The 18,960-nt window shown below is 42.0% G+C and overlaps 1 protein-coding gene across 4 annotated transcripts in view; it reads left to right on the top strand.

Annotated features, from left to right (window-relative positions):
- Positions 1 to 18,960, top strand: part of KMT2C (lysine methyltransferase 2C) — a 917,733-nt gene that overhangs the window by 493,136 nt on the left and 405,637 nt on the right. For all 4 annotated transcript variants that reach the window (XM_030198371.1, XM_030198346.1, XM_030198363.1 and 1 more), the window contains 2 exons: positions 7,356 to 7,520; positions 15,137 to 15,246. In XM_030198371.1, the coding sequence (XP_030054231.1) occupies positions 7,356 to 7,520; positions 15,137 to 15,246 (275 nt within the window). The remainder of the gene's footprint in view (positions 1 to 7,355; positions 7,521 to 15,136; positions 15,247 to 18,960) is intronic.

Genomic DNA, 18,960 nt, shown 5'->3' with positions numbered 1-18,960 from the left:
GACAAAGATCTAATAATACTCAACATTTTATCACTACCTGGATTGTGCCTTCGAAGTACAGGAAATATAGCTGCTCACAGATTACAGAATATAACTGCTCACAGGGCCTCACTAAAAAGGTCTTTCTCTCTCTACTTCCAAACTGAGATGGGGGGGGGGAGGGGGGGGAGCCGGTACTTCTTGGTTGTTGAAACATAAAACATGTACCACCTGCTGGCCAAACTAGAGAAATACACGTCATGAAATCTCTATATATAAAAGGCAACACCAACATTCTATGAAGCCTCCAGCCGGAAGTGTGAAGGGGGAGAGATATCCGGTTTCCCCATGAGTGTCTGCCCCGCCCTCGCTCTCTCTCTCTAACACAAACAGTGAAGGAAAACAGCAAAGCAGGAAATCAAATCGCTCTCTCTGTAACAATGAAGGACTCAGAGGGGGGAGGGGAGAGAGGGCAGGGACACACACACTCCCACATGCACACAGAAGAAAACCTTGCTAGCCCCCATTTCATTTGCATCAGAAACGGGGCTTTTTTACTAGTATTCTTATAATTCACAGGCAAGAAAGCCCCTATTTTGTCACAGGATTCGATCCTTCTAAACGGGATTCCTTTGTGTTGTCCCACACATTTTTGAATTCCATTACTGTTTTCATCTCTAAAACCTCCCGCAGGAGGGCATTCCAGGTATCTACCACCCTCTCAGGGAAATATACTTCCAGATATTATTTCTGAGTTGGCCCCCTTTCAACCTCAGTTTATGCCCTCAGGTTCTACCACCTTCCTGTCTCTGGAAAAGGTTTGTTTGCAGATTAATATCTTTTAAATATTTAAACGTCTGTATCATATCGCCCCTGTTTCTCCTTTCCTCCAGGGTATACATGTTTAGGTCAGTAAGTCTCTCCACATACTACATAAAACCGCTACCACTTTAGTTGCTTTTCTGTATACCGCTTCGGTCTTTTTACATCCTTAGCGAGATAAGGCCTCCAAAACTGAACACAGTACTCCTCACCAAGAACTTTTAGAGGGGCATCAACACCTCTTTTCTTCTTCTGGTTATACCCCTCTCTACTCAGCCTAGCATCCTTCTGGCCATGGCCACCGCCTTGTCGCACTGTATCATCACCTTGAGATCTTCAGACAACATCACCCCAACATCCCTCTCCTGACCCGAGCTTATCAATCTCTCCCCTCCTATCTGGTACATTTCTTGTATTTCTGCACCCCAGGTGCATAACTTTGCACTTCCTTGCATTAAAGTTTAACTGCCAGACCCCCGATCATTCTTCTAATGTTTGTAGATCCCTTTTCATGGTTTCTACTTCCTCCAGGTTATCATTGACTATCTTCTTTTCATCCGCAAAAAGGCAAACTTTTCCTTCTCACCCTTCAGCAATGTCTGTCACAAATATATTAAACAGAATCGGCCACAGCACCAATCCCTGAGGCACTGCACTACTCACCTTCCTTTCCCCTGATCCGATTCCATTTACCACCACCCCGTATTTCCATCTTTGCTTCTTCAAGTTTAATCCAGTAATCTTTTCTGTGATGCTCTCGTTGCATTCTTCAGTATTTCTTGAACAAAGCCTCTTTTGCCCTTATTTTATCAACCACTTGTTTAGAGAACCATATAGGCTTCCTGTCTTGTTTTTGTTTACTTTCCTTGCGTAAAGATCAGTTGCCATATTTATAGCAGTTTTCAGCTTGGACCATTGCACTTCTACTTCCCCAGTTTCTAACCCTGCCATCAGCTTCTTCTGCAAGTATTCTCCCATTTTACCAAAATAAGTACTTTTGAAATCCAGTACTTTGTGTTTTGTGCATCCGCACTCTGCTTTTGCTCTTACCATCAAATCATATTGTGTGATGATCACTATTACCCAGGTGGGCACCCATATAGACATTGGAAACACTTCCTCCATTTGTGAGCACTGGATCCAGTGTCGACCCTTCCCTCGTGGGTTCTGTCACAAGTTATCTGAGCAATATACTCTGACAGGCATCCGTGATCTCTGTACTTCTTTCTGATTCTGCCGACTGGACGTTCCAATCCACATCAGGCAAGTTGAACTCTCCCAACAATAGCACTTCCCCTTTCATACCAAGCTTATGAATGTCTTCTATCTTGTCCTTGTCCAGCTTCTCCATTTGTGCCGGAGGAATGTAGCTAACACCCGTGTGGATACAAGTTCCATCTTCTCTTTTCAGGATGATCCATATAGCTTCTTCCTTTCCCCAGGTAACCCGCATTTCAGCTGCTCTGATATTGTTTTTCACATACAGCGCCACTCCATTTCTTCGACCCTCCCTTTCCTTTCTAAAAAGATTGTAGCCCATTATGGTCGCATCCCATTCACGGGAATAATTGAACCATGTTTCTGTAATAGCAACAATATCCAAGGGCTTGAAAATTTTGAACCTTTCTGCTTAGACAATAAGCATTTGTGCGAATTGAGTTAGGATGCTTTTTGTTATTCAGATGACCTTTCCCTCTACCGTCATGTTTTTTTTCTGTGCGTGACTTTCTGAATTCCCTTGTTTCCTTTTGTCACCCCCCACCATCTAGTTTAAATGTCTAGGAACATACTGTCTGAATTTCTTCTCAAGGGTCCTTTTTCCTGTCAGAGAAAGATGTAGCCCATCATTACAATACAGCCTCTGAGTTTGCCGTGTACTGCCCCATCCTCCTATATATCTGAAACTTTCTTCTTTACACCAAACTTTGAGCCACTTATTGAATTCCTCTGTTTTATGTGGTCTCTCTTCTCCCTTTCCACATGTAGTAATAACTTCAGAAAACGCTGCAGTCCTAATACAAATGCTTATTATTAAATATTTCAGTTAAACAATTACAAACAAATATATTAGATTCCAAAAACATTGTTACAAGCAGATGGCACTTTAAAATATAAATAAGGAGTTAGAATTGTAGTATCATTGTTAAGACAGGATCTAAAATTACAAGTTTTAACATTGTTCCTATAAAATGATATATTCCTCCCAATAACATCAACATTATGACCCATGAAAAAAGAATAATCAGTCTAATCTTTGGTTTCTGAGTAGGGTTACAGATAACAGGAATACTGTATGTAGAAAAATCATCCCCCCCCCCCCAACCCATCTTAACCTCAACAAATATACAGTACAAAATAATATCCAGCACATCTTGGAATAATTAAAACAACCTAACACAGACAATGAATATTAAAACCTGGACCCAAAAACGGATTAAAAACTACAAGATCAGTAGCATCCCTTTTGAGCACACAAATGGCCCTTTGACGTAGCCCACCAGTGGGAAATCCCACTTGAGAATTTAGACTCTTATACTAGAATGCTGGACCCTGGAGGTGTCACCAATGGAAGGTGAAGCCAAGGGAAACAGAGTCAGAGTGCAGAAGAAAACCGCTGCTGCAGAAGAATTGCTGCAGTAGTGATAAAAGTAGCAATTCTGGACTCCCACAACCTGGTCACACAGTCCAATGATGATTCATGCTCCTGAGAAGCTGGCCTCTTATGCTGGAATTTTGTGCCCTGACGATGTCACCCATGGGGATGCATGTAGGTAAAATAACCAGATGGAATTTCTATAACAGAGTTAAAAAAGCAGCAATTCTGGTCCTCAAAACCTGATCATACAGTCCAGTGATGACCCAACTTCTTGAGAATCTGGCCTTTTGGGCTGAAAGGCTTTCCCGCTCTCCAGTTATATATTGTGAACACATGTAGGACACAATGGCATATAAGTACCACACAGCTCAATTTTAGGGCTTCTGATTTTTAGTTATAACTGGAACGTTCCTTAATGGGGAATTTAGGTTTTCTGGTTATCAAAAAAAAAAAACCCTGAAAATCATCATCATCCTTGGTACTCCAGTGATGTCATCTGATTGCTTCTGTCTGTTAGATGATATTATCAGGGCAAGACCCCGACTAATCAGCATCCATACAGGAGGAAGGGTAGGCTGCTAGGAGGAAGTCAGGATATCAGTGCCTGTGCAGTCTGTACAGATACTATAAGCTGGTTTGCTTGAATATTGGAAAACTTTGCATCCAAATAACATGAAATTTAATGTGGATAAATGTAAAATGAGGCACATTGGAAAGAATAGTCCAAATCATAGTTACTTGATGCTAGGTTCCACTTTAGGATTTACCATCCAAGAAAAGATCTAGCTGTCATCATGACCAACGCTGAAATCTGCGTCAAGGTCCAATAAAGGAAATGGAATGCTAAGAGTATCATATAAAATTCCGGGTTCTTATTATAATTTATAAAACCCTATCTATTGGAATCCCTGATTACATAGCACTATGACAATCCCTTACATTCCAGTTAAGTTATTGAGATCCCTGAATGACCATCGTCTGGTACTTCATAGTCCATCGAGAGCTACTGGGAATCCACCAGGAAAAGTGCCTTCTATTTTTTTAGCTCCTTTTTTTATGGATCATCCTCCCTTTGGCCCTTTGCTGTTTTCTGTAAATTAAAAAAAAAAAAAAAAGCTCACTTTTTTATAACTTTGCTTTTGGGGATTTATTTGGAACACGTGATGTAGCGACAGGCTTGATCTACGCTTAGGAATGCCCACAGCCAGTGTTGCTTTATTATTATTTTAATGTCTCTTTGGAATGTCTGGTATCTTCCTTTTAATGGAATTCTTTTTCATTATATTAGGTTTTATTGTAAATCACTCTGATTTGCTTTGTAATTAAGGGTGATCTCATTAAATTACCCATAAACATAGGAATTATTCGGAAATGGATAGACAATAAGACAAAGAATATTATAATACATTTGTGACCACATCTTGAATATTTTGTGCAATTCTGGTTGCCGTATCTTAAAAAAGATATAGTGGAGAAGATTCAAAGAAGAGCAACTAAAATGATTAAGGGGATGGAGCTCCTTTCATATGAGGAAAGGCTTAAGAGATTAGGTTTCTTCACAGTAAATAAAGGCAGATAATGACCCACATGGTCCATCCAGTCTGCCCAACAAGTCGTTCATGCTTAACACTGGCCATCCACATATAGGTAGTTAATTATGATGCAGTCTTGAAGACAGGTTAGAAAAGAGATGGCAGAGTGGGGATATGATAGAGGTCTATAAAATCCTGAGTGGAGTAGAACAGGTAAAATTGAATCAATTGTTTATGCTTTCAGAAAGTATGAAGACTAGGGGACTTCAATGAATTTGCATGGTAATACTTTTAAAATGAATAGAAGGAAATATTTTTTCATTCAATGAATACTTAGTTTGGAACTTGTTACTTGGAGGATGTGGTAATTTCATTTAGCATATCTGGGTTTTAAAAAGGTTTGGACAAGTTCCTGTAGGAAAAGTCCATTCTCTGAAGACATGTAGGACATTGTTTTCGCATGTCAGTGACGCCATTCACAGAGCCGAGGAATGGATGCTGACCAGTCTTCTACAACTTCTAGAAGCCTTTGGTATGCCAACTGCGTATGTGGTTGTGCCTTCCTATCTGCCTGCTTCACATGGGAAACATTGACATCAAGAGGGCTTCTCCCCCTCTGTAGAAGTGGTACCAGTGCGCCAGTTTCCTTGAAGCCAGGACCCCACCTGTGATTCGGCTCCAACATCTTTGCAGGCTGTCCCCATAATGGTACCGATCATGCCTTTACTGAACCTGTCTCCAAGGAGCAGTTCCAGGAGGAGTTGGAGCGTATCCTGGCTCGATGCAATGTAGAGTCGTCGAGTGCATCGGTGCTACTCCAGCCCATCATGGAGACCTGCACCATGCCTGTCAGAAGGTTGTTGACACCGGTGCCTCATCTGGCATCTAAGCCAGTACCAACTGATCCAGTGCTCCTCTCCAGTCCATCGGGAGTGCAGGAGAGGACCTGTACCTTGGTGCTGTTGCCTAGAGCCTGGCTGTGTGCCCAGTGGCTTTGAGACAGGTGCAGACTTGGACTTCTCTTGAGGAGTACTATGCTGAATCTGATATAGACCGCTGCTGAGGGTGTCGAAGCCTGAGGAGGAGGGATCCATTGGCCTGCCTTCATACCCCTCTCCACCACATGAAAGAAGAACGTTTCCTTCAGAGGAACATGCGTGCGTTATTCTTCTGAAGGAGGTTAGCAGAGACCATTTTATTTAACTTGAAAATCGAGGATGTGCCCAGATCCAAGATGTTGGACATCCTTGGTTATGACTTCCCTCCTAAGCATGCTGTTACAGTGCCCATGCACAGCATCCTTAAGACTGCATGGATGAGGAGTTGGGAGACACCTGTCACTATACATCCTGTACCAAAGGCGGCGGTGGTGTCTCTCTCTCTCTCTCTCTCTCATATCTATCTATCTATTATATATATAGATAGATAGTCCAGAAGCCTCCCGAAACCAAGAAGCACAGGCTTCCACAGCATTCCATGGTGGTTGAATGTGCTCAACCACATACCTCAGCTCTCCTAGGCAGAGATTCTCACACTCTCAAGCCTTTTGGGAGGAAAGTGTTTCAGGGCACTCATTTCCTGCATCCAGTCCTACCCTGTTGCTAAACCTTAAGTTAAAGTGCATGGTGGTTCAACCCATCCCCCCTCCCATTAAGGCCAACCCCCAATTAAGAGAGCCCCTTCTTAAAAGTGTCCCTCCCTCCCACACCCTCCCTGGTAGTCTAGATGCACTGTGGGTGCAGCCTTTCTCTGTTCCCCCCCCTATCTGGCTCCAGGTTTCAAAATGTCATCGTGACCCCCTAAAGGTCTCACATTACTGCTACTAGAGGTCAACCATACTTATAAGGCCTATCTCAACTTGAGGTGTCACATTAAGTGCAACCACACTATCTGCAGTCATTACTGCTAATGTGGCATCGACCTGCACGCTAGCTGTCATAGTCACCATTCCTCCAATCTGCCCTGTCATGCCCACAACCTTTTCCTACTTGCATTAACTATCTAGGAGTGGATTTTTACAATGGTCACTGGTTTTGGCACACAGTATTAGTTAATGGATACTACCTGGTAAAATCCCCACTAGCTGATTAATGCAGCTTAGTAAAGTCCCGTTAACTTCTTAAATTTCATTTTATGGGACATGTGATGTAAACTTTGCATCAATTAGGTAGTCTTTTGCTTTATTTCCTCTACTCTTCCTCTGCTTGAAGATGTTATCTCACTAATAACTATTTTACTGATAACCCCAGTTATTAGGGACTAGGTACCACTGTATAAAATGGGACTTTTGCTAAACTAGCACAAGTTAGTGGTAAAATAACATGTCTTAATGGTAGCCCATATTGATAACTACACCCATGTATCTTCATGGTTTAAACAAATAAGTAAAAATCTAAAAATTAATTTTTGTTTTTTTGTTTTCCTAGGTGTGTTTGGTGCACACAGTGTGGGGCAATCTCTCCAGGTCTGAGGTGTGAATGGCAAAATAATTACACACAATGTGCGCCTTGTGCTAGTCTATCCGTATGCCCTGTCTGCTGTTCTAGCTATAGGGAGGGAGAGCTCATGCTTCAGTGTAGGCACTGTGATAGGTGAGTAACTGGAAGTGATTTAACATTTTTTGTTACCTGATTGTTAGAGAATTTATTTAATTTTGGTTTAATGTTTACAGATGAGCTAGGAATGAAAGGTCTTTCTGATTTGTGGTTATGAGATCATATTAAAGATGGTAGCAAAACTGACTAGGCTAAGAAATTCATTGCATTTATATGTAACTATTCTGCAGTTCCTGTGTGTCGCACTTACTGGTAGCATCACAATCTTGAGCCATCAAAATGTGTGCTATAAGGGAGAACCAAGAAGGTATCACCTTATGATCAGCCTCCAGTTGAAGCCTTGAATCTTCACACTTATTTTTTTTAATCTGTTCATGATTTTCTTTGAGTATGGTAAAAAAAAAAGAGAGAAAAAAAAAACAGAAGAGTAAACTAAAGCTTTATTCTTTGGAGCCTCCAGCTCCCATTACAGGGCCTGTGGGTGTTTTCTTGTGCTCATCATGGTTTGTTGTGCTAGTGCAGCTCTAGGAGGTCTAGCCAAGATGGGGGAGGTGTGATATCCCTCACAGACATTTTCAAGTCCCAATGGAAGATAGGTTCCTCCCTTCCCATGTCTCAGCATTCATTTCAACAGTGCTTCATGATCTCTAGAATCCTGGTGGTTGCATTGAAGATGCAGTTTGGAGGGGAGACTGCTGAGCATATTGCAAAGTGTGCCTAGCTGAACTTGATATGGAAATGTATTAGGTCCTATGAGCATTGAGCTAAAAGTTACCTGTTTGCTTTCTTTTTTTTTGTTTTGTTTTGTTTTGCTTTTGGTTGATTTCCCCCTGAAATGGCAGGGATGCTGCATCTGGATGCCTACAAGCATGATCACTTGATTCACCTATGGGGCCCTGGGAAAACATTTATAGATGGAGCCCCACAGGGCCATCAGAACATCTGCCTTAGCCCCTTAGCCAGCCAAGCTGCTTCCCCCTGAAACAAATGTGGCATAAAGGCATGAAGCCGCTGTCTAGGTCACACTGCTGATGATTCTGCTGGTTCTGCACCTTAAAAATAGGAAGTTCATATCAGAAGAGGCAGGACTGGCAGAGCCATTAGCTATATACATTCTAGACAGCAGCTCCACACCAATACAGCTTTTTAAGTGAATTTATATGTATGTATTATTTGTTTGCTGGGGGGGGGATGCAGTACCACAGTGCAGAATGCCAATGAGTGAGAGTTTCTTCCTGGTGCATTTGGGGTATACATTTGGAACAGTGGTGAAGGGACTGAGGCCTGGATTTCTGTATCATGGTATGTTTCCTATTTTAAACAATTATTTCTAGTACTTAACTAACTCTAAATCACATACACATCTATGGAAACAATTCAACTGTATTTTTAAAAATAACCCTCATGAGGCAGTATCTTATAATTTAAACCTGATCAGACAAAACTCTGCTATAAGACACACCTCAGATCCTTCAGCATGTTCTAAAATCCCATCTGATATAACTAAAATTATATTGGCATTTGTTTATATTAACATTTTGATGTAATCCAATAAGGCCAGCACACAGTTCCTCTATAGCAAAACACTATGCACAAACTTGTGTAAAAGCACACTCGGATATCATAACAGCACTAACTCTCAGAACTCAGAGGAACAAACTTATCTATGAAAAGACAGCACTGTAAATATTACACCAGGCAGTAGAACTCCAATAGTACACCTAGTGGAAACAAAAATAAAGAACGGACTGCTACAGATCTCTGCACAGAAATTATATGATAGCAGAATACTGCACCTTGGTGAAAAGCACAAAATACAGACAGACCTTCAACAAATATGAACTTCTCTGTGCATCATGCCTTCGCTGGCGTCACTTCCTGTTTCCTCTCTGGTGGGATGTAGCAGAGGGAAGCCAGCAGCACCAGCTCAGGCAGTGGATGTGCATTGTTGCTACTGCCTGCAAAGGTGCTGAAGTAAAGTGAGGGAGAGCCTCCACCAAACAAGTACGCAGTGCGGCTGTCAGCAGGCTGGAAGAGGGTGCAGCGCAGAAAGCAGCTGAAGTAAGGGAGTATGGGGGCAATTGTGGCAGTATCCGCTCCCCAAAGGGCCCCTTCTACCTGCTGTCAGTTTGAGCTTATGAGGACAAAAGTAATGAAGTCTTCTAACCAGCAAAGGAGCATGAACACTGGATACTGGTTCCCAAAAATTCCCTTCAGATCCATATCCTTTCCATACAATGAGATATTGAAGTCTGCTATGGACAGAGTATAAAATGTCCTGAACTTCATACTCCTCGCCAGGATCCACAGATACTGTAGAAAGAACAGGTGGCTTTTTTCTCCTCAGATTCATTATCACAGGTTTGAGGAGACGTACATGGAAGGCATTATGACCTGTAACACATTGGTATCAACCTTAGTTAATAGGACACTTGGTGAAGAATCAGATATGGTCCAGTAAACCTGTGTGTAAACTTAGTAGAGGGAACTTTCAGTCATAAATTCTGAGTGGATAACCAAACCAGATCTCTGGACTGAAATCGGGGAGCGGGAAGTCTCCTCTTATCGGCCTGCATTTTGTAACATTTCACGGCTGTTATCAAAAGTCTGTTTGTCGTTTTCCACTGCTCACTTAGAAATATAGCGGCTGCTTTGGTGGCCGATAATGCAACTACATCAGCTATAGGAAAAGGTGGTATCCTAGGGTTTTGTCCAAAAACAGTCTGGAATGGAGACATTCCGTAGGACTCACTCACATGATTATTATATCTGAACTGGGCCCAGTGTAATAATTGAGACAAATAATTTTGCTGAACAGATATGTAGCTGCACTGGAAGTTCTTAAGGATCTGGTTGGCTTGTTCAGTTTGGCTGTTGGTTTGCGGATTATAACCAGACGAAAAGTTCAGGGTGATATGCAGAGATTTACATAAGCTCAGCCAAAACCTAGTTGTGAGCTGAACTCCACGATCAGATACAATAGAAGCAGGTAAACCATGGAGACGGAAGATTTCTTTAAAGCTATCAGTAGTTCAGGTAATGGGATGAAATGTGCCATCTTCGAGAATCGGTCAATGACCTCCCAAATAATGGAAAACCCATCAGAGTCAGGGTGGTCTGTTACAAAATCCATTGCTATGTGAGTCCAGGGATTTTCAGGCACCAGGAGGGGTTAAAGTAGGCCCCAAGGCCAAGAGTGAGAGGGTTTATGGCGAGCACAGACAGGACAAGAACCCACAAAAGCAGCCATATCCTCATTCATGCATGGCCACCAGTATGTCCGAGAAATTAGTTCCAGTGACTTGTGAATACCAGGATTTCCATCCATCTTGGAGTCATGTCCCCATGTCAGTGCTGTATCCCGGAGGCACTTGGAAACAACTGTTTTGCCAGATGGAATCTGTGTAGCTGTGGTGGCAAGAATTTTAGCAGGATCTATGACATTTTAAAACTTAGGAGTCTCTTCAGAGTGTGGAAATGAAAAAGAAAGGGCATTGGCCGAGACATTTTTCTCAACCGGGCAAAATACATCCGGGAAATCAAAACAAGCAAATAACAAGGACCATTGAGCCTGCCAGGGGGGTTAAGTCGCCGGGCTTCCTGTAAATAAAGCAGGTTTTTGTGATCAGTGGTCACAGTGAATGGGTGTCTGGCTCCTTTGAGAAGATCACACCATTCCTACAAAGCCATCTTGATGGCTAATAATTCCCAGTCACCTATGGCATAGTTCCTCTCAACTAGGGAAAATTTCCTGGACAAGAAAGCAGAAGGTAACATCTTGCCTGCGTTGTCCACCTGAGAGAGAATAGCCCTGGCCCCAGTGGAGGAAGTATCTACCTCCACATAGAACAGCTTCTCAGGATTAGAATACCAGAGTATAGATGCTGAGGTAAAGGCATTCTTCATCAGCTCAAATGCTTGAAGCGCCTCCTTGGGCCGCTTCTGGGTATTAGCCTCCTTGCGGGTAAAGGCGGTGAGTTGAGCTGCTATAGAGGAGAAATTCTGCATAAATTGACGATAATAATTTGCAAAGTCTAAGAAACGTTGTAGTGCTTTATGTTCTTGGGGATGAGGCCAGTCAAGGATAGCAGACAGCTTGGCAGGAGCCATCTTAAGGCCCTGATAAAAAAAGGTAGCTCCATCTGCTCAAAAGTGCACTTTTCCAGCTTTGCATAAAGATTATTCTCACGCAGACATTGTAGAACTAATTTCACTTCTTCACGATGTTGGGCCAAAGTTTTTAGGATATTGTCTAGATAAACTAGAACACAACTCTGTAAGAGGTTTCGGAAGATGTCATTTACAAAATTCTGAAAGACAGCTGGGTTATTAGCCAGGCCAAATGGCATAACCAAATATTCATATTGGTTATATGCCCCACTCAAGTCCAACTTAGTAACAACCCAGGCACCTTGAAGATGATCAGAAAGCTCAGAGATAAGCAGGAGTGGGTATCTGTTGTTCACCATAATGGCTGTTGGGGTAGAAGAGCAAATGAACTTTTTCTGTAAATTCTCTGCAATATAATCCGACATGGCCTGAATCTCAGGGATGGAAAGGGGGTAAACCCTTCCTCAGGGTGGCATCTTGCCCAGGAGGAGATCAACAGGGCAATTGTAGTCCCGGTGAATAGGGTGCTTTTCCGTGTGTTTTTGGAAAAGACATAGCATAGGCTGCATATGCTGATGGAAGCGTACCTGAGGAACATATATCAGTCATGGCTCGACTAACAGCAGCTGTACATTATATAAGCAGTGTTGATGACAGGGTAGCACTCTACGCAGCAAGTTCCCCATTCTCCCAGTCTATACTAGGACTATGTTTCTGCAGCCAGGGTAGACCCAAGACAATGGGATTGACAGAGGTCTGAAGGACATAAAAAGTGATGGCTTCTCTGTGAAGAGCCCAGATTCTTAGGCAGAGGGGCACAGGCTTGGATCTGAGATGCCCCTGGATGCTCCCATAGACGGAGGAGACCAGAATGGCCTTAGGTAATTCTCGAACGGGAATCTTGAATTGACATACTAGAGCTTCATCGAAAAAGTTCCCACTGGCTCCTGAATCAATAAAGGCCTTAGTGCTTTTGACCTACTGACCCAGGTCCAATGATCTCAGGACCAGAAATTGAGTGGGGAATTCTGGAGAGTGGACCTAGTGCTGTTTCCCTGGCCAGGGCTAAGCCTGAAAGTTTCCCGATGACGGGGCATTTGAGAGCGTAGTGACCCTTTTCTCCACAATATCAACACAGATTCATGGTTCAGCAACAATGCCTCTCTTGCTCCAAAAGAGGAGAGTGGCCCACTTGCATGGGTTCTCCAGGATCTGGCGATGCAGAGTCTTTGGAAGAGAGTGAGGGTTGTTGGGAGCCAGGCCCCAACTGAACCATCTGGTGGGCAGAGCAACGTTCTCAGTCTTGCTCCTGAAATTGGATATCAATCAGATTGCAGAGACCAACTAGATCATTCAGAGAAGAAGGAAGATCTCGCCCTGCCAGTTCATCCTTGATGGACAGAGCTAATTCTTGCCAAATCCCTGCTACCAGACTTTCCTTGTTCCACTCTACTTCAGAATGGTGAGTGTACAGAACTGAATGGCGTAATTCCCCACTGTCTGAGTCCCCTGTCTGAGACGGAGGAGCTCCAAAGCTGCTGAAGAAACCTTCCTGGGCTCAGCAAAGATCTGATGGAATTGTTCTAGAAAAGCTTGGAGACTGTTGAGTGGTGGGTCATTCTGCTCCCACAGTGGGGAGGCCCATGCAGGTGCTTGAACCATCACTAGAGAAATAATGTAAGCCACAAAGCTTAATGTGTCGATAAGTCTCTAGCCTGAAGTTCAAAGATAAGACATTGATTAATGAACCTTCTACAAGTCTTGGGGTTGCTATCATACATAGGCGGAGTAGCTAGATGAATACCAGAGGGGACGGTGAATCCTACCGGATTGGCAGGTTCTGGAACAGGAGCCATGGCCCCTTGGGGGAACGTCTGGTCCCTGTAGCCGGTCCAAATGAGCAGGTAGGTTCAGGACCAAACTGAATATTTGCTGGGGCTTCAGATCCAGTTGTTGATGCAGCCTCAGGGTTGGTGACTCGTCCAAGCTCATGGCCTTGTGACATTTCAGGGTGATTTAGCCCTTGTACCATGATGGATCAGTACTGCCTGCCTGCCCAGGGGACAAACAGACTGTAGCAAGTGATAGGTGAGTTCCTGCTAAAGTGATTCTCCAATAGAGGCATAGAAGGAGGCAGGAAGATGGAACCAGAACTGGAAGCAGAAGATGTGCTGGAGGCAGGAGCTGGATTGGAAGCAGAAGCTCTGCTGGAAGCTGGAACCAGGACTGGAAGTAGGAGCTGAACTGGAAGCAGGAGCAGGGCTGGAAGTTTGATCCAGGACTGGAAGCAGATGCTGGGCTGGAGCTAAAACGAGGGCTGGAAGCTGGAACTGTGCTGGAAGCTGACACTATGCAGGACACTGGATCCTGTTGCAAGGCAAAGAGGGAAAGAGCAGCAACTGCAGAAGAAGGCCCAGGGTGATGACATCAGTGAGGGATGGGTCTGAGCAGTGCCAACCCAAATCCAGCCGTCCCCAAACAAGCATGCAGCACAGCTGTCAGCAGGCTGGAGGAGAGTGCAGCACAGAAGGGAGTGTGATGCATCACAAGGAGCTCCAACATGGAGCCTTTGATAAGCTGTACAAATCTTCTTATCTTAAAAGCATGGAAGAGCTGTTAATATTTTCCAATTACATCTAATTCTTCATGATATCTGAGAAGAACCATTGCAAGACTATAAAATCATCAGTCTCTGAAGTATCTTGTTTTTTCTGCAACAATAGTGATCTATCATTGTATAAGGGTTGCCTGCTTTTTGAACTCTTCTTTTGTAGAGCAAATACAGTGGTGGTGCAAAAATTGTGAAAACGGCAAATTAGTTTTTAAAGATAACATGCCCACTGGAAAAGTGCAAAAATGTATTCCTGTAGACAGTTGCATCAAATCCCATAACTGTTTTTTATATCAAGACGTCAAAGAATGAACTCTCATCTTTGACATCTTAAATTTTAATTTCTCATGCTGAGTATTTAGCTGTTCAATGAAAATTAACGCTTCATAGGATCCAGACCACAATAAAAAGATGTCTAAAAACGTACTCAAAATTTGAAATTAGATTAAAACATTGTGGTCAAAATCCATTTTTCTTCATAGGCTAACATAAATAAATGGCTTAACTGTAATTAATTTGTATGATTTTGTCACTTATTTTTTATATTGAAGAAGTGGTTTTTACACCTGGCTCTGATACCAATTCATTTTGATTAGTTATGTTACCTGACCTTCCTTTACATCTTCCTCATCTGCAATTAGTCACGTTTATTGCTTTTTTTTTTTCTTTTTCTTCCTTCCTAAAGCAGTTAGCATAAAGATGGCTCTATCCATGTTTTGGAAGTGTTATAAAAGAAACCAAAAGAAAGTAATTTTTGGAGCTTCTGTCCTCTCAAATGAAGAAAACAAATTTAATTGTCGTATAGCATGCAAAAATGTTCTTATGAGATCATAAGTTTGACGTTAATAGTCGGTTACATTTTTTTATGCTTTGTGCCTCTGAAACGTACCGTAAGATTATCTAGGAAATGTTTCCTTTCATTTTGTTTTAGGTGGATACATGCAAGCTGTCAAAGCCTAAATACAGAGGAGGAAGTAGAAAATGCAGCTGATAATGGGTTTGATTGTACCATGTGTAGACCATACATAACACCAACTCATGGTAAGAGAGATTAAATTTTTAATTTTAATTTTGTAAGATTTTATGTCCTTGTCTTGGTCATTTTAGTTTTGTTATCCACTTTGAAATATGGATTATGCAGAATACAAATTTTTAAATTAAAAAAAAAATGAAGAATACTCCATGCTTTTTCAATACCTAGAATATCATTTTACTAATTGGCAAACTTGCCTGAAGTCTCTATTTATTAAAGATTCATGTTTTATTTTCTTTTTTTTCAAAAATATAGGTTAGCTTTGTATATTTTATTTCCGAATGCCCCTCTAGGATAAGCAATCCATAAGAAATAAAATTGTTTATGTTAAGCATTAAGTTATAAAACTGTATATTTTATAAGAATGCTGTTTGTTAGCATTAAAGATTCAGTTTGTTGGACCAAAATTTCAGATGAAATGAGCTATTGGGTAGTGAATGCTTAACTCAGCCTTAATTTTCAACTCTTATACGTATAAAATCAGGCCATTTTAACTCTGAATGGCCAGATTTTATGTATACGAAAATGGGTCATCATAGGGATGGGGATGAAAGTGACACAGGCTTCATTTAGCAGTGTTAGCCTATCAACAACCTTAAAGAAGTTCACATGCCATAGGCAACATTTGTGGTTCAGGACCAAGAATGACACCGTGACATGCTATTTTATTAAAGGAGGAAATAGTGGCTTAAGAACAGTTGGCACAAAATGGCAGCTGCTGTGAGACTGGCAGCTAGCAAGGATTAGCCCCCAGCATGGGCAGGAAGAAGACATCTGTACCAGGGCCATGTGAGCAGGCCTGGAGGAGAATATCTCTGCTTAGAAGGTAGAGATTGAAGCAAAGGAGCAAGAGACAAAGAAACAGCACAGAATAGCACATCAAAGTGATATGCTACAGAGCATTGTGCAGAAGGGGTTGCCTGGATGAAAAACCAACCCAAGCCTCTTGAATGTTACAGAAGTAGCATTATCAGGTAGAAAAAGGAAGAGCGTGAGCAGTGCTACAAGAGAATTAAATGAGAAATATATAGCCAAGAAGTAATAAGCAGATGGAGTGGAAAGGGCAAGTGGTACAATTATGTGGGCAATATCTAGCAAGGACGATATTAATACTCATTGTGGGAAGGGGTAGCAAGAGAACGAGCAGAAGATAAGAAGAGGCTGCTGGCATTAAGTACATACATGTTGCCATACTGGGACAGACCAATGATCCATCAAGCCCAGAAACCTGTTTCCAACAGTGACCAGTCCAGGTTACAAGTACCTGGCAAGATCCCAAAACAGTATAATACATTTTATGCTGCTTATCCTAGAAATAAGCAGTGGATTTTCCCCAAGTCCAACTTAATAATACCTTGTGGACTTTTTTCAAACCTTTTTTAAACCTCACTAAGCTAACTGCTTTTACCACATTCTCTGGCAATGAATTCCAGAGTTTAATTACACATTGAGTGAAGAAATATTTTCTCCAACATATTTTAAATTTACTACTTTGTAGCTTTATTGTATGCCCCCTAGTCCTAGTATTTTGGAAAGAGTAAATAAGCGATTCACACCTGTTTCACTCCACTCATTATTTTATAGACCTCTATCACATCTCACATCTCCAAACTGGAGCCCTAACCGCATTAGCCTTTCATAGTAACAAAGTAGATGACGGCAGAAAAAGACCTGCACGGTCCATCCAGTCTGCCCAAGAAGATAAATTCATATGTGCTACTTTTTTTTTATTTGTACTGTCCTCTTCAGTGCACAGACCGTATAAGTCTGGCCAGCCCTATCCCCGCCTCCCAACCACCAACCCCGCCTCCCAACCACCAGCTCTGGCACAGACCGTATAAGTCTGTCCAGCACTATCCCTGCCACCCACCACCGGCTCTGGCACCGACCGTATAAGTCTGCCCAGCACTATCCCCGCCTCCCAACCACCAACCCCGCCTCCCAACCACCAGCTCTGGCACAGACCGTATAAGTCTGCCCAGCACTATCGCCGCCCAACCATAGGGAAGTTGTCCCATCCCCTTTATCATTTTCTTCACCCTTCTCTGTACCTTTTCTAATTCCATATACCTTTTTTCAGATTCGTTGACCAGAATTACGTACAGTATTCAAAGTGCAGTCTCACCATGGAGCGATACAAAGGCATTATAACGTCCTCATTTTGTTTTCCATTCCTTTCTTAATACCTAATATTCTATTTGCTTTCTTAGCCGCTGCCACACACTGAGCAGAGGGCTTCAACATATCATTAACAATGACACCTAGATCCCTTTCCTGGTCGGTGACTCCTAATGTGGAACCTTGCATCACATAACTATTCAGGTTTCACTTTCCCACAAGCAATTGCTCACGTTAAACGTCATCTGGCATTTGATTGCCCAGTCTCGTATGGTTCTCTTGTAATTTTTCACAATCCTCTTGCGATTTAACAACCTTGAATAACTTTGTGCCATCAGCAAATTTAATTACCTCACTAGTTACTCCCATCTCTAGATCATTTATAAATACGTTAAAAAGCAGCGTTGCCAGCACAGACCCCTGGGGAATGCCACTATCTACCCTTCTCCATTGAGAATCCTGACCATTTAACCCTACTCTCTGTTTTATATCTTTTAACCAGTTTTTATTCCACAGTAGAACATTACCTTCTATCCCATGACCCTCCAAATTCCTCTGGAGTCTTTCATGAGGTACTTTGTCAAACGCCTTTTGAAAATGCAGATGAACAATATCGACTGGCTCACCTTTATCCACATATTTGTTCACCCCCAAAGAAATGTAGTAGATTGGTGAGGCAAGATTTCCCTTCACTAAATCCATGCTTTTGAATATGCTCTGCAATTTTGTTTTTAATAATAGTCTGTACCAATTTGCCCAGCATCGACGTCAGACTCACTGATCTATAATTTCCCGTATCTCCTCTGGTAGGTATAATAGGCACCCTGTAAAAGAAAAATAATCATTGAGACACTGTGTTACCAGGATATAAATTATATTACAATGATAGGGATCAAATTGGAGGGGAGGTGGTGCTATATGTTAGACTCCATTACCTCTAACAGAAATTCCATGTGTGAAAGGAAAGAATACTAGTAGGGCTATACTTCTGTCCACCTGTCCAGAAAAAACAGACAGAACACATACACCAACATGGTTTAATGAGACAGAATTGACATGAATTCAGCCATGGGAAGTCTTTCCTTACAAATCTGCATTTATATTTTGAAGACATGAATAATTATGTGGATAATAAAGGTAAGCCAGTTGATGTAGTATATCTAGATTTTCAGAAGACTTTTTACAAGATCCCTCATGAAAGACTCCTGAGAAAATTATAAAGCCATGTGATAGGTGGCAGTGTTATGTTGTGGACTGAGAACTGGTTAAAAGAGAAAACAGAGTAGGGTTACATGCCACTTCTCCAAATAAAGGAGGTTTGTAGTGAGGCCAGTGCTTTTTGACATTTTATAAATAACCTGGATATGTGAAAGACGAGTGCGTGATCAGATTGCAGATATCACAGCATTATTAAAAGTTGTTAAATCACATGAACTGAGAGAAATTACAGAAGGACCTTACAAGGTTGGAGGACACAACATCCAAATGGCAGATGAAATGTAATGTGGACAACTGCAAAGTGATGCACTTTGAGAAGAATAGCCCAATTTATATAGCTACATGATGATGCTTTGTTCCACACTAGGAGTCACCACCAAGGAAAA

Source organism: Microcaecilia unicolor, chromosome 1, assembly GCF_901765095.1.
Source record: "Microcaecilia unicolor chromosome 1, aMicUni1.1, whole genome shotgun sequence".
NCBI lineage: Eukaryota > Metazoa > Chordata > Amphibia > Gymnophiona > Siphonopidae > Microcaecilia > Microcaecilia unicolor.
This window is presented reverse-complemented; position numbering and strand designations above follow the sequence as displayed.